This window comes from Haemaphysalis longicornis, unplaced genomic scaffold (genome assembly GCF_048455015.1).
Source record: "Haemaphysalis longicornis isolate Haplotype H1 unplaced genomic scaffold, Haemaphysalis longicornis Haplotype H1 scaffold_1, whole genome shotgun sequence".
NCBI lineage: Eukaryota > Metazoa > Arthropoda > Arachnida > Ixodida > Ixodidae > Haemaphysalis > Haemaphysalis longicornis.
In genome coordinates this window covers 152,310,031-152,326,580 of record NW_027526203.1, presented here as the reverse complement: position 1 = coordinate 152,326,580, position 16,550 = coordinate 152,310,031, and the positions used below count along the sequence as shown (strand labels likewise).

General features: G+C 51.7%; 1 protein-coding gene and 1 non-coding gene across 2 annotated transcripts; one reads left to right on the top strand and one right to left on the bottom strand.

Moving 5' to 3' along the window:
- The first annotated feature begins 2,440 nt into the window (after positions 1 to 2,440).
- LOC144155209 (uncharacterized) lies at positions 2,441 to 5,003 on the top strand. The gene is made up of 2 exons (XM_077686522.1): positions 2,441 to 3,736; positions 4,944 to 5,003. Exons 1-2 carry the CDS (start codon positions 2,441 to 2,443, stop codon positions 5,001 to 5,003), a joined length of 1,356 nt encoding a protein of 451 aa, XP_077542648.1.
- Positions 5,004 to 14,822: 9,819 nt separating this feature from the next.
- On the bottom strand, positions 14,823 to 14,895 carry Trnat-cgu (transfer RNA threonine (anticodon CGU)). Its single transcript has one exon. It is a non-coding gene; the product is annotated as a tRNA-Thr (tRNA).
- Positions 14,896 to 16,550: the final 1,655 nt, after the last annotated feature.

Below are 16,550 nucleotides of genomic sequence, written 5' to 3'. Positions count from 1 at the left end.
GGCTCGGACTCATCTTCTAAAATAAAATCAATCACTGGAGGTTCATCGTCCTCCCGGTCAGGATACCGCTTACCATACACCCCCGTGTGTGGCCATGCCAAAGGGTGGCTTGCGGCCGGACCCTGCGGTTGGGGGACTTTGTGCTGGTATAGCGGCTGTCGCTGCTGCTTCTGGGCTCCTGGTGCCACCTTGTTCGCTGCTCCCGCTGGTAGTTGTGGCAGGCACGTTGTTCTGAATGTCGAGAGCCGGGGTGCCGGCATTATTTGGAGCCATAAAGACAACATCTCTTGCCTCTGACATGTCCGTGCCTTTGGCAATTGGGAGCTGTTCCATTTTGCACGTCACCCTTGCCTTGAACGAGGCTATTTGTCGATGGCGATGATGCTGTCTTCGACGGTAGAGGCACTTGTCCCGTAAAGGGAACTTATCTGAGCAACATTTAGACACGAACTGCAAGGCTCTGTTCTCGACGTCGAGAATTTTCGCATGAATTCGCAACCTCCGCTGGGGCTTTTTTGAGCTTAAAACCTGCTTACGCTACTCGTCCAGCATTTCCTGGTATAGCTCAGGGGCAATATTCTGAAGTTTTGTCCTTTAACTGTCCGTTTTGAGCGAGCCCAGATTGTCTAGAAGCGAAGACCCGGATGTGACGCTACGCAAGCACGACGGAGCTACTGAGCCGCGGCTTCTCGGAGCAGTCGATTTGGAGCAGACGGATTTTTCATCGCCTTGTTGGCTCGCCTGCCGAACAAGGGGTGGGGGTGCAATAACTGCGCAATATCAATGTTGACTCGCTCAAAATGTCTGCAGAAGCATTCCCCGTTGCGAAGAGGAGTGTGCGGTGGCTGTGCGACGAGCTGCGAGACGAACTTAGTCGGCGGTGCCACGGGCCCAGTGTCGAGGACGAAGTGATATGCGCCCTTCGTTTCTTCGCTACCGGTGGCTTCCAATCACCGGTCCGTAAATTAGAAACGGTATCGCTGTCGCAGCGCTCCGTCACACGCCATCGCCGTCCCACAGTGAAATAAGCGATCGTCTGCGTGCTTGATTGCTGCCGAGCAGACGACCGAAATTTCAGACGCACTCTGCATGGAATTCATAAACTTTTATTGGTACTTGACAAATACACATACCAGCTTAAAGTTCGTGGACTTGACGCGAAGCAGACAAGCAGCTAAGAAACGAAAATCTTGACCACTCACACGGGTTTTGTTTTCACTCGGAGAGTACCAAGGAAATGCCAACGAAAGGCTCGCGTGAGCATGACGCCAGTGCGTATATGCCAAAATAAGTAACGGAGGGTTATTATCTTGATACACGGTCATTTTCTCACCGTGTATCAAGTCCCGAATCAGCTGACCCTTGGCCTGGCGCAAACACGCTTTTTACGACACAGGCACGATCCAGGCAAGCTGCAAAGATGGGGGAAAAGCGCATCGCATTTGAGTGCCTGCGGTGCGCGGAGGGCGTTCATCCACTGCGTACGCCTCGGCCTGTGATTGTTACGATTCCAAGCCATGCTGGCAGGTTCACCTGACGTATTTCGCAGCCGACAACATAACAGAAGCGCTGAATGGCGAATAATGAGATATTGCGAATGTCTATTCAACGTCAGATGCCAGGCATGGAATTTCACAGAATCGAAACCGAAACTGGTTTTAATTCTAATCGTGGGCATGATTAAAACTTGAGCACATTAAAACTTGTTTCGCGTTATGGCATGTCAAAGCAGTGTTAACGTATCTGTTCATGTGATTGTATTGATTGTATCGTGCCTTATATTTGCATTTTTTTTTGTTTCCCACTCCCCTCTGTAATACGACTGCGCTTGAGGGCGAAATAAATGAAATGAAATGAAATGATTGATTGATTGTAGAATTTAACGCGCCGACGCAACGCAGGCGATGAGGCGCGCCGTAGTGGAGGGCTCCGGATTAATTTTGACCACCTGGGGATCTTTAACGTGCGCCGAAATCTCGTACACACGAGAGCTTTTGCTTTTCGCCTCCATTAGAAAAGCTGCCGCCGCGGCCGGGAATCGAACCAGCGTCCTTGTTCTCAGCAGCGCAACGCCTTAGCCACTGAGCCACCGCGGCGGGTCTAACCTTGGACATCGTACAATCATGCAGCACATTGTATTTACGTAACTGCTGTTAGTTGGTGCGGCTGCCACAAAGCGCACTGTCGTGTTATCTGTTATCTCTGTTGCGGCTGCGCACCAGGGTGCGCGGGCCGAGGTGACGTCACTGGCTGGATTGTATAAAACGCGGCTGTGAAATAAACAAGGGGCTTTTTCTTGTTTGCGGCTACATCGGAGTGGCGTCAGTCTTTTGCTCGCATCACCGCTCCCAAAGGAGCGGACGCGACATGGTGTCAGAAGTGGGATGAGCCTCCTCTCCCTCGGTGGCATTGCGGCATTCACCCTGCACTCGTTCGTACGATGACGGACCAGAAAGCGGCAGCCAGCCCACCAGCGGCCGCCCTGCCACCGCCTGCGCCGTTCAACTTCGACAGGACTTCCGAGTGGCCAGAATGGATTACGTCCTTCGACGACTACCGCTACGCATCGGGGCTCAACGACAGAACGGAGGAAGCCCAGGTGAGGACGCTGTTGTACACCATGTGCAGGCAGGCCAGGAAAATTTTTCAAACGTTCGGCCTGACGGAGGAAGAGTCCCGAAGCTACGCGGTGGTGAAGACTAAGTTTGACGCTCATTTCGTGGCCGCCAAGAACATAGTCTACGAAAGCGCTAATTTTCATCGCCGGAAGCAAGAGCCCGGAGAAAGCGTGGACAAGTTTGTGACAGCCCTGCATGAGCTAGCCGACCGCTGCGAATTTGCAGAATTCCGGGAGCGCATGATCAGGGACAGATTTGTCGTAGGCCTCCGAGACGCACAGCTGTCAGAAGCTCTCCAGATGGATGCCACCCTTGCGCTAGCGACCGCTCTAGCGAAGGCCAGACTCAAGGAAACAGTCCACCGACAGCAACTGGAACTTCGGGCCGACAGCAACGAGGCAACGACTGGAGAACTGGGCACCATTCAACGGACACCGAGCGAGCCGTTTATCAACCGGGAGGGGCGCACCACCGAACAGCAACGACAGTCGCTGCAGCCATGGTCACGAGAAAACCGCCGACTACCAGGGTGCCGGTTCTGTGGACGTGAGAATCATGCGAGAACCAGGTGCCCCGCACGGTTATCACGGTGCCACCTTTGTGGAACCAAAGGACATTTCGCCGTGGTCTGCCAGAAGTCCAAGGAAAACAATCAGGTGGGCGTGTCTGTGCTAGAAGGCGAAGGACAAAATTTTTTTCTCGGGACACTCGGCAGCTGTAATGCCAGATACGCGGAAGTGTGTATTAACAATGTACGCGTATGTGCAAAAATTGATTCGGGAGCCGAGGTCACTGTCGTTCCGCCCGATTTCCCCGGTGTTCCGCCTCGCATAGACAAATCACAAGCTGTGTTGAGAAGCGCCGCAGATGAGCGCCTTGATGTTAAGGGTTCCTTTCCTGCTGAGATAGTTTGGAAAGGCAAAACCGCGCGACAAACAGTGTACGTTGTTGAGTCACTGCAGTGTGTTTTGCTAGGGCTCCCAGCAATTGAAGCCCTCGGTGTGGTCAAATTTGTTGATGCTGTTGATGATAAACAGTACGAGTACTTGTATCCGCAGCTCTTTCGTGGCCTGGGCACGATGCCCGGCGAATACACCATTCGCATGAAGGAGGGCGCGGTTCCCTTCGCAATTTTTACACCTCGACGAATACCCATTCCGTTAAAGGACAAAATGGTCGAAAGTGAGGTCATTCGGAAGGTTGACGGTCCGACTAAATGGTGTGCAGGAATAGTGCCAGTAGTAAAACCATCCGGGGAAGTGCGAATATACGTGGACCTAACCCAGCTGAACAAGAGCGTCCTACGTGAACAGTTTGTGTTGCCAACTATAGACGACGCCCTTGGGCAATTGGCGGGGGCCACATACTTTTCGAAATTGGATGCCAATTCCGGGTTCCACCAGGTTAAGTTGGCAAAAGAAAGCCAGGAGCTGACAACTTTTATCACTCCGTTCGGTAGGTACTGCTTCCAGCGACTGCCGTTCGGTATCAGCTCGGCTCCGGAATACTTCCAAAAGCAAATGGCTGCAATCTTGGAGGGCCTCCCAGGGGTGGTGAACCTAATGGATGACATTTTGGTTTACGGATCAACGGAACAGGAACACGACGAACGGCTGCACGCAGTACTCGAAAGGCTCGTAAAAGCCGGCGTGACACTTAATCGGGCAAAGTGTTCTTTTTGTGTCACACGGGTAGCGTTTTTAGGATACGTGGTCGATTCTTCAGGAATCAGGCCAGATCCCAAAAAAGTTCACGCCATAAACGAGATGGCTACGCCAAAAAGTGTTGCGGATGTACGCAGGTTTTTGGGCATGATAAACTATCTGGCAAGGTTTGTGAGCAATCTTGCTGACGTATCAGCACCGCTCCGCAGTCTGCTCTTGAAAGATAGAGAGTGGCATTGGGGCCCGCCTCAGCAAAGAGCATTCGAGGCTCTAAAAGCATTGATCACCTCGGCGCAATGCGTCGCGAAATTCGACCCCAAGCTGCGCACCATTGTGTCGGCCGACGCATCGTCGGTAGGTCTCGGCTGTGTGCTGATGCAAGTGCAGCCGGACGGCGAAAGGCGGCCCGTTGCGTATTACTCTCGGTCATTAACACCAACGGAGCAACGATACGCGCAAATAGAAAAGGAAGCGCTGGCGCTGACGTGGGCGGCAGAAAGGCTCGAGTGTTTTTTGAGAGGGCTGGAATTTCAATTTGAGACAGACCACAAACCGCTTGTATCGCTGCTGGGGCAGTCGCCGATTGATGTGCTGCCCCCCAGAATACAAAGGTTCCGATTAAGGCTCATGCGATTTTGCTTTTCGGTATCTTATGTCCCAGGAAAGCAGATCGGTACCGCCGACGCTCTTTCCCGGGCACCGTGCAAGGAAGCTGGTTTAGCGATGGGAGAGCTAGGTTGCAGCGAAGTGTCGAGCCACGTAGAAGGCTGTATTGGCGAACTCAAATTTTCAGCACACTGGGACAAAATGAAGAGGGCGCAAGAAAAAGATGAGACTTGCAAACAACTTCGCTGGTATTGTAGGGCAGGCTGGCCCCGTTGCGCAAAAGTAAGCAGTTGGCTGAGTCCTTACTGGTCGCAAAGAGGAAACCTCACGATATGTGGCGGTGTTCTTCTGCATGGGTCTCGTTTGGTGGTGCCTCGGAGTCTAAGGAGCGAAGTTCTCCGTTCATTGCATGAGGGACACCAGGGCATTGTGAAATGTCGCGCAAGGGCTCGGGAATCGGTGTGGTGGCCAGGTCTCAGCGCCGAGCTGGCAGCTTTGGTTAATAGTTGTCAGGACTGCGCGACGCTGCGCGTTCAAAAAGCCGAACCGATGATGCAATCAGAGTCTCCCAGCTTGCCTTGGCTAAAGCTAGGAGCTGATCTTTTCCACTTGCGCGGAAGAGACTACCTTGTGGTCGTAGACTATTTTTCTCGTTATCCGGAGCTCGCCCTATTATCTTCCACAAGCTCTTCGGCGGTCATTGTACAAATGAAGAGCGTATTTGCCAGGCACGGGATCCCAGAAATTGTTGTGACTGACAACGGTCCTCAGTTCGCGTCTGCAGAATTTGCTGCGTTTGCGGCCAGTTACGGCTTCCATCACGTCACATCCAGCCCCAGGTACCCGCAATCAAACGGGGCAGCCGAGCGTACGGTACAAACTGTAAAACGGCTCTTGGAAAAATCGGTTGACCCGTACCTAGCCCTCCTGGCGTATAGAGACTCCCCTGGCCCGTTGGGCACAAGTCCAGCCCAGCTACTGATGGGCAGGCGCTTACGCTCTACGCTCCCGGTGCATCCGAAAAAACTTGTACCATCAAAGGCTCGGGGTTTCAGAAGCCTTCAAAGCAGAGACGAGGCAGTTCGGAACAAGCAAAGGATCGACTACGACCGTCACCATGCGGCTACCCCCTTGCCACCCCTCGTGCCAGGAAACCGGGTGTGGATAAAAGACTGCAAAAGCCGGCAACGGTATTGAGTTCAGCCCTGAGGCCTCGGTCGTATAGGGTGCGGACCGATGACGGAGCGGAGCTGGAGAGAAACAGGAGGACATTGGTTAGGTACAGTGAGCGAACCAGCGGGCATGCCCCGTCTTACGACTTTCCTGCCACTCCCAGCGCTACGGGGCAATCCGAGGAAGGCAACTCCTCTTCAGAGCCTTCCACGTTGAATCTAACGCCGGCCACTCCGCTGAATAAACAAAGGCCGGGCGGTTATGTGACATGTTACGGCCGCGAAATAAGACCGCCAGAGCGATATGGCTACAGTTGATACGTCCACTTGTTTCTGTTGGGGGCTTTGTAGATTACTTTTGTGTTGTGTTGAAAACCCTTTAAAAAAAAAGGGAGATGTCGTGTTATCTGTTATCTCTGTTGCGGCTGCGCACCAGGGTGCGCGGGCCGAGGTGACGTCACTGGCTGGATTGTATAAAACGCGGCTGTGAAATAAACAAGGGGCTTTTTCTTGTTTGCGGCTACATCGGAGTGGCGTCAGTCTTTTGCTCGCATCACCGCTCCCAAAGGAGCGGACGCGACACGCACGTGGTGGTTTTTCTCCTTTCAGGTTTTATAAAATATATACCGCCTTATCAGCCAGATAAACGATGAAAAATGTGTTCATTTGAGCCAGTCTACGCCGTGCAAGAAAGAAAAATGTGTTTGACAACTTCACTTCGGTGTCCCTTTAAGCTACGCACGCTTTCTCGCTTGCTATGCTAGAAAAATCATAGCTTCAGTGAAAATGATCCAGAGCCACTTCCACCTTATGCATCCACAGAGTTTCATAGATATTAGCGTCCTCGATAAACACGTACCGGTGTTGCCGCCAAAACCAGCACGGTGGACAGAGCCCCAAGACGGTGCGTACCGGCACGGGGCGTTGATTGAGGACAAACGGGGCGGTTCTACCCAAGCGCCACCTCTTAATCTATGAAATCAACTCGTAAAAACGTTCACAAGTGGCGATACTGCACTGTAATGAGACACAGCGCTATTAGAAAGTGATATTTATTGAAGGCCAATGATTATATGGACGCACAACTTAAATACGTCACACACGCGGAACAACGTACCGCCACCGCTTCCACTAAACAGCTACATACAAGCTGCTTCTCATCTTTGTTTGAGCCATAATGCGAGTGCCAGTTTTGCTCCGCCCTTCCGTTAGAGCAAAACGAGTAGGTCTTCATGGTCTAGGCACTCCAATGACAGTTCATGATTATTCGATCGAACGAAACGCATGTTAACCCCCAACTGGCTGGCAATGCATACAGCCTTCTTTGAAGTACACGAAGTTCGCGTTCTCATTTACAATCTCTGGCCGTTGTTACCACTCGTTCGGAGCCTGTCGCATCGTTGCCCGATGAATTCGCTATCCTTGTCAGCAACATCCTTGTCATCCTTGTCAGCAACAATATACAGCGCCTTCCGCCTTGACACGAGTGCTTCGATGTGCCGTCGCTGCAGCAGACTGCGGATACAGTGAACTATTCTAGTTCACTCTACTGCGGAGGAAGGCGCTTTGCCGGCATCGCATAAAGAAAGAAATACTGGTAAGAGTGGACACCCCCATAGAGCCCTGCGGCCGAATGACTGTAGTGTAGTGTAGCGCGCCGAGCGGGTAGCCAAAATACTAACAATACTTTCGTTCACTTTCGTATGTTCACTATCGCCTTCGGTTTCGCGGACACCGATTTTGGCGGGTAGTTTGAATGACTGCAAAGCGCTGCTCACGGCGACGGACATCGGTACGCGGTATTCGGACGCTTTCATGCATTAGTGTTTATTTGAATACATCATTCTCAGGCTTAGTGCCCGCATGCTTTTACAAAAGAAAGTTGTTTTTTTTTTGAAAATGTGAAATTGCAATTTACAGTACCATTCACAGTTGGTTAAGAATTCCGTCGTGTGTTCACATCTTGCCAAGCCACATAAAAGAGACAAATCATAAATGAAGAAATATTTATTGCATGGCACTAAACGGAACAAGTTCAAATTGTCTTCATTCTTTGCAACACACATATAATAATAAACAGTGGGTAATACACAACAGAGACAATACACAGTAGTGAGAGGAAAATACGTTTCCAGGAATGAAAAAAAAATGCAGAAGGAAAGGTATCACAACCAAACAAAGGATTTTTTCTCCACGGTAATTGAAAATGCAGAAAACCCAGAAGACGCAGCCATCCACAGGTTTGCATGTATCTACGACACCCTCAGACTCTGTGCGTTGTTGCAGTGTGAGGGGCGACGCGGGCCAGCGAGGGCACGAGACGCGACCAAGGCACTCGAAGGCAGAAAACTAACTTTATTAGCGAGGCTAGACGCCTCGAGGAGCCTCTCAAGCTACTACCGCCGGCCGCGCGCCGCACACTCGCTCTGCTCGGCTTCGTGCTCGCTTTCGATGTGTCAGGCAGGTGTCGCCGTAGTCTGTGCGCTTGCGGCGCTGGCTTCTGATGTGTCGGGCAGGTGTCGCTAGTAGTCGGTGCGCTGGCTCACATCCGGCTCCTCTCTGTTGGACCAAGTCCCTTTGGTCACGGAAGTGGCACTGCTTGCTGCCTTCACTGGAACCTGTGGCTGTGCCCTGGAGTCGGCGCTCCAGCAGGTCCCTCTGTCGCTGCATGACAGCCAGCTTGCGGCGCTCCTCCTTTATGCGCATCACCTGGTCCCGCAGCTTCTTCTGCTCCTCAATCTTGCGCCGAAGCTCGTGGGTGGCCACGTCCTCTTCAATCTCAGGAGGCAGAGTTTCCCTCTGGGGCTCGGGTGGTGGCAGGTAGTCCACAATGGGCACCTCCTTGATGTTGGCGTTGTTCACCGTGCGCGCCGGTGGGCCCATGTTGCCCTTGCGAGGCATACGGTTGCCTTCTCCGCGGAGCGCCTTGGATGGTGGCTGTGCGCCACCTGCCTGCAAAGGCGGTGGCCTCTTGCCATAGTGCTGCTCACGGGGTGGCGTTTGGAAACGGGGTGGGCCAGCAAAGCTCGTGCTTGCCTGCGCAGGGCCCCTGTACGACTGCAGCGGGGGAGCGCCTCCGCCCTGGACGGCGGGGCCCGGGGGAATGAAGGCGTTTCCCGCTGCAACTTGCGGCGGGGGCGGGTGAAACTGGCGCTGCTGCTGCTGCTGTTGCTGGTGCATCTGCTGGTGTGACTGCTGCTGTAGCTGCTGCTGTTGTGCCTGCTGGTGCGCTTGCTGCTGGTCCTCAACTGTTGGAGAAGCAGCTCGCTTGCATTCAGGGGAGGGGCTGTAGTTGTTGGGAACATCCTCTTGGCAAGATAGTGCTAACCACGGCGGCTCATCTGGTCCTGGGAGTGGCAAACACTGGAGTCCTGCTGAGCTGTGGTGTCCAGGCATATGGTGATCATAACAGCGTTCGACATCCTGGGCAACAGTTGTTCATGGCACTGAACAATCGTTCCTGTGGGTGCGTGGTGAATTTCAGTTGGCATGGGTGGCTGAAACACCAATTGTGCATGGCTTGCAGAAAACCAGTCTTCACCTAATATAAGTGGCACAGCATTATTATGGAGGGCGGCTGCTTCAACCAAGGTGGTGATAGGTCCGACAGAAACCTTCAAACATACGGCACCAGCTGGAGCTACTGTTTCTCCACCGACGACGACTAGAGGGGGTCTAGTCCAGGGCAAGAGGGGCAAAGAGCTGACCAGGCAGCGGGAAACAAGCGTCACTTTCGATCCACTGTCGGGAAATGCATCCACTTGACCAATCCCAGCAATTGTGGTGGTAACAAGGGCACACTGGACCAGTGATCCATCGAGGGTTTCCGAAGGGGTACTGTGGAGAGCTGGGGAAGAATGTGTACTAGACGTTGGAGCGGTAGCTCTAGATGGACACTTGGATGCGAGATGTCCTTTTTGGCGGCATTGGAAGCACACAGCTTCGGCCAAGTTCTGTCCAGGACGGTAGGCAGGAGCACCATGTTTAGCGGAGATGGTGTGGTATCAACTCTTGTTGGTCTGGTGGAAGGGCTGAAATTCGCTGTGGCCGGCTCTTTCTGTCTGACACAGCCTGAGGATTCATGTACGCTGAGTTGCGGGAAGGCGACTGTAGGCTTGGAGTGGGTGGTGTGGCGTTTAGATACCCTGGGCGTGAAAATGGAATGGCCGAATGGCTCAGTGTTTGATGAAGCTGAGTGACAATGTCCATATATGCTGCGACGGTCGCTGGGCGTTGTGCTGCTATAGTAGTGGCCAGGTTCGAGTCGGCAATGCCTTGAAGGGCGTGCTCTATGCGCTGAGTGTCCGAGAGAGTGACAGGGCATCCAGAGATGAGCTTCAGCTTTGCCAGAGAGTAGTTGACAAGATTCTCTTCGTGTGCTTGCACGCGACAAGTAACTGCTTGTTGCCACTGCAGCAAGGTCTGCTTGGCGCTGAATTGATCTAGGAACGCTTGCCTGAACGTTTCCCACGTCGGGCATTGACGGCCAATGACGGCTGTCCAATCAGCGGCCGCTCCACGAAGTTTGCCCATGGCGACGGCGAGTAGTGTTGAAGGCTGCCACGAAGCAAGGTTTTGAGTTCGCTCCAACTCTTCAATCCAGTGGGACGCTGAAATGCCGCCGTCCCCACTGTAAGTAGGAAGCGATGCGGACAGGTCTGGAAGAGTTGTGACTTGAACAGGGACTGCAGCGCGTTGCGACACATGAAGGAGCTGCTGAAGTAAACCTGTCAGCAACTCGGTAGTTTGTGCTGCATCGGAGCTCGGCGGAGGCGGTGCTGTGTCAGGGCGCTGGGTGGACGCCGCGGAGTCTGGGGAAGTGGGCGTGGCTGAGCGGTTTTGAGCGATGTCGGCGATAAGGCGGTTTATTACTTCTTCCTTCGGCCCGGTAGCATCCAGATTTCGGCGAGCCAACTCTTCACGGAGATAACCTGCTGTAAAGCCTGCGAGGTCCTCTGGCGTAGCCTCGTTCCAATTCACGAGCGGCATGGCGGTACAAGGCAGCAAACTGGTTACGAGACGAGAGGGCGAGTAGGGCGAACGGTTTGGGCACTGAAGGCAGGTTACTTCATCGGGAGGGCAGGCGCCAACACGACCGTCGGCGAAACACAGGGCGAAGCGTGAAATTGCTCCGGCGAAGTGGGCGGTAGCACCTGCCCACGGAGGGAGCGCTGGGCGACGAAACTTCACGGGGCGATGCTCCAGGCACGGTTCGGGGTCGACTGCGCCAGTTGTGAGGGGCGACGCGGGCCAGTGAGGGCCCGAGACGCGACCAAGGCACTCGAAGGCAGAAAACTAACTTTATTAGCGAGGCAAGACGCCTCGAGGAGCCTCTCAAGCTACTACCGCCGGCCGCGTGCCGCACACTCGCTCTGCTCGGCTTCGTGCTCGCTTTCGATGTGTCAGGCAGGTGTCGCCGTAGTCTGTGCGCTTGCGGCGCTGGCTTCTGATGTGTCGGGCAGGTGTCGCTAGTAGTCGGTGCGCTGGCTCACAGCAGTCATACAAAAATAACAACCATAACATAACCTAGACACTGGGATACTTGCAACACTTTACAACCACTATCTCCGCAGATAATGTTTTTTACTGGGGCATATTCTCCAGTTAGGATGGGAAAGAAGGGAAAAACTTAGGCTTTGATGACCTCGCCTATTTGATGAACTCTAATGAGGTCTATTGCCTCGCGGCATCTTAAAATCAGTAGCAGTAATCGAACAGAAATCACATTTGTGTGGATAGGCACACTCAAAAGGTTAAGAGGAAAAAAATCTACTTCCTATTGGTTCCTTGCAAGGGTGCATTTTCCAAAGAAGCCGGGTTACCTTCCGAAACCGTCGCCTTCCCAGTAAAGGCAAAGGGCCAGGCGGGGATATTTTAGGTACGTGCACGTAATCAACCGACAGGTTCCAAGCTCGATTAATGCACACAAATTCATGCCTTCCGGTGTCAATACGAACAGTCTAATATAAGAAACAGGGAAGCAGTATATGCTTCTGGTGTATGAGACAATGGTGGCACAATACAGAGTCCCATAAGCATTTGACAACGATGGTCCCAACATGGTTCTCTTATTTATATAGGCCACTCCGACAACACGCAGCACGTACGGTGACAAACGACATTTAGCATGACCTCTTACCCTGACAGTCTTCATAATGTAAAAGGGTTTTTGTGGATGTACTGTTTTCACAATATTACAACTAGCAGCAACAATAATTTGCGAGTGGAGTTTTGAGACTGTATACTCTGTTGTGAGTGGTTTTAATGAGATAAGGCATGTCATAGATAAAAAACAGTTTGTTCCTTGAGTCAAGGATAGGCTTTTCAGTTGTCATGCCTTATTGAGTGCCGAGACTTGCGTTACATTTTCGGTGCTAATGGCAAGGTTCAATAGATGGAATACAGTTGCGGTATCCATCAGGAACATCAATAAGGCAGCAAGAAGCATTTCAGGCAGTCATTAATACAACTGAATAACTCTGGGAGAACACTTGGCACGGCCACTTTTGTGAGTCGTGTGAGGGAAGGATCCGTGAAGTGCTTACACCATGTTTGGTATGACGAATGCAGCTGGCTGGTTGGCTCTGTCTTGAGGGCACCTGTAGACCTACACAGGTGATAGGTGATATAGTACACAAACTGCTTGCAATGACAGATGACCTGCGAACAGTCTGTAAATTTCACTGCAACTAGTACTCAAGTATTGCCTCCAGTGCATGCCACCTATTTAAAACACAAGTTCTCTTATTCTATTCAGCAATCATGCGGTCAAGCTATTAGCAAAATTAAAAATATGGGTCTTTGTAATTTTGCAACACTGGTTAGGCGCATTCTTAATGCAATTCAGCTATTGTTTGGGCTAACAAAAATGATAACGCTGCTCACATAGCCTGAATCCCTTTGTCTTTTTTTGTAAAATCAGGACGAAGAGCGAGAGCGAACTGAACGTAACACAAAGCTTAAACCGGTTGCCCCACGGGCTCGCGAAAGAAACGCATCCCGAGAACAGGCACCTGGCGAAAGTATATTTGGGCGCTGAGTGGGCACCACGGCAAGCAGCAGTGAGCGTCGTGCTGACCGCCAGAGGCCATGCCCTGAAAAACATGACAAGAACACACACAGCTCCGACTGAATAGGTGCAATCTGCGCAATACGTGTTTTATGAAACTAGCCAAAATATGACTAGAGAAAAAAGAGCAAACGCTTGAAAAAACGGCAAGTGGGGAACAGTTCTATGCAATGCCTGCGATACCGGAATTGATATACGACGTAGAACGAAGACCAAATTTGAAGGTTTCAATGCACTGCTCACTCACCCCGCCTCGAGCAAAGCTGTTATCTGCCGACGAAAGACGCGTTTTTACCGTACCTGACGCGCAAAAAGAGAAGCGACGCGCGCGCGTTATCGGCGTCGGCGAGTGGGTTCGCTTTGTACGCAGGCAGCTTGGTATGCACCCATGTTTAAAACTTACGACGAGTGTATGGCTGCTGGCTATGCCCAGATAAGCCAAATTAATGCAGATACGGCTACTTCGTCGTGTACGTTAGACCGGACGGCTTTGCAGTGCATCACGGCCATAATAAATAATAGCAGTAACAGTTGGCCAAGCTAGAAATGGCTAGCTAGTATAATACAACGCAGCCTGCGCCTCACGTAATTCAGTGCAGCGACAGCGCACAACGCCTGTTTCGCCGACGGACCGCGGGCCGGCCGGCAACTTCCGCAACTCACCGCCGTCGTTTGCGGCACGTAAACGCTACGTGCGACGACGGACGCGTACCGCTGGCATCCCTCAGCGCTAGATAAAACAGCACAACCGGCCTAAACTAGCATTACATCCGGCTAAAAAATGGTGTCTTACGCCTTTCTGGGGCGTTTCCAAAGAGCTTATCCTAAAGACGCAGCACTAGCTAAGTCTGATTCCCTGAGGCTACGCAGTGCTCACAGCGTTTGCAGTACAAGGAAACGTAAATATGATACGCCACACGAGCACTTTAAAAAAGAAAGTCTCACCTTTCGTTCAGGATGCAAAACCGATGTCGCAAAGAAAGCGCTAGGCGTTTCCTTCTCCACAACAGAGGTTAGCACGAGGCTGCAGAAACGCACGTGCAAACGCTGCCGAAAGAGCCAAATGGAGGCTGGCGCTTGCTGCTTGGCCAGGCTTGGCAAAAAGAAGCCACAAAAATTTACATTCACAGCCATTCAACTTATTACACAAATAAAAGTGTGTAGTCTAATGTGTAACAAAATTTTAAAAGTATAATATTGTGTGTTAGCTTAATTTTAAATATATAGTTTTTTACCACTTGCGCCGACTGCCGGATGGTGCAGGAGTCAGGCCACTCGGCCGCGATAAGCCCGTGTGTCCACTCTTCTAATTTTTTGTTTCTCTTTGGGCATCGTCCGCGATACATCTCGGGATTGCACCCCGGCGCACCGTCGACTCTCTCGGTGCGCAGCGGTGCAACTGAAAATTGCCCCGCGACGGTTCGCCCCGGTTTATCGAGGACAAACGGTGCACACCGGTTAGGTTTATCGAGGGTGAAAAGGCGCACCGGTGCGCCCCGGTATGCACCGGTGTGGTTTATCGAAGATGCTAATACCAATAGCGAATCCGAATGGGAAATGTGGGGCTCGTGGAATTTAGACAAAAATAAGGGCTGGCAATCAAGAAAACCTCGGAAAGCAAAGAGCAGGATGTAGTAGGTCAATGAAACAGATAAGGAATTCGGAAAGACAGAAAGAAAGTGGAGAAAAAATGCCCGCCGGGTGGGATCCGAACCCACGACCCCAAGAATACGCGTCTAGTGCGATGACCACTACGCTACCGGCGGGACTGTTTCCCCTCTACTTCCTCGGCTATTTATGCTATGGTGTTTTGTTTTCCTGCGTGTGGGGGTGGTAGCTAGCGCCAGACAGACTACTCAGAGTGAAGGGGACCTTCTTTATCCCCGGGAGGTGACTCGAGTGTCTACGATATGTCGAGAGTGGTCGACCAGCGTTGAACCCTCTGAAGCTACCTTTAGCACCAAGACTGCCAGAACAGAGGCTCTCGATATGCATATAGCGAATCCACTTTATTAAAGACGATAGTCTTTCTTGGGCTACTTAAACCCAGAAATTTTGGTCTGTCTGTATGTCTGTCTGTCCGTCTGTCTGTCTGTGACTCGATTCAGCCACCCGGCCAAAGCAAAACAATGCCTTTGCAATAGTCTTATATAGTCACAGCTAAATCTACCCGTCTATGTCCGGTGTAATATTCATACTTATCAACATTGTTGAAGAAGAACAAGACATTACGCAAATATGAGACAACAGGTCAATACAGAAGTGATATTTACAGTGTTTCTTTATAATAAATCACACATGCTTGACTTTTGCGAAATTAAATACTTTACTTCATAAACTGCAGAAAAAGAATTCACTCCGCCGTCGCCTGCTGGTGCCCGCGCCACTATAGCTTCTGGCGCCATTTTAAGAAATCAACCGGCAACAGTTACGCAAGGTTCCACTAGATAGGCTCCACGTTCTGCTTGCAACGCACGTGGAGTAGGGAAACGCGGTTCTATAAACGTTGAAGTAGGGCGCCTCAATTAACGCGCGTCTTCGCCGTACGGCAGCGTTCGCAACGAGACACCCGGTTTGGAGCAGTGGAACGCGGGAAATTTAAAATGATTTAAGCAAACGTTTGGCGTATTTACCTTGGGAGGAGCGCGACGAAAGAGGAACAACATGAGAGGTGAGCGGTAAAGCGAAGGGAGGCATTTACTTCGCAAAAGCCGATAAAGACTATCGTTTTTTGACGGCATTTGCAACGAAAGGAGCAGATACGCGGCCAATTTTTTGTCTTTCCAAATTCATTATCTGTTTCAATGACCTACTACATCCGCCTCTTTGCATTCCGAGATTTTCTTGACTGCCAACCCTTATTTCTATGCTAATACTAATATGTATTAGAGGGAATTATGGCGCTGCAGTCGCGGTATGGTGGCTAGAAGGGGGAGGTGTGACGGGCGCCTATAGATAATGCGGGAGTCGGCGGGGCGCACAGGGGAGCGAGGAAATTCGTAGCGGTGTTCTAGATGGCGCTACGTGACGCTGGTGTGTAGAGTGCCTCGATGCGCGAGCCCCCGCTTAGAGTGGTGTCAGCTTTTGAAAGGGCAGATGCCGCCTCGGCGGCCTTGGCGGCAGCGTGGTCGCCATTTTGGCTCCTCCGTCCGGTCCCCGGCGCTTGGTGTGCATGTTATTGCTCGCTCGATGCTCGTTCCCCGCCAGTTTTAAGCGATCGTTTCCATCACCATGCCCTTGTGCTGCGGGCCGCAGGGCAAAAATTATTCTAGGAATGGCTAAAAACTCTAGCACTTGCCCAGGGGTTCGAAAAGAAGGCTTCTTTGGACACTGAAAATCAAGCGCGACAAGCGGCATTCCACCAAAGCCTCATTCATTTGTATCGTAAGTAAACATTTGTTTTGAGCGCGAAGCTATTTTA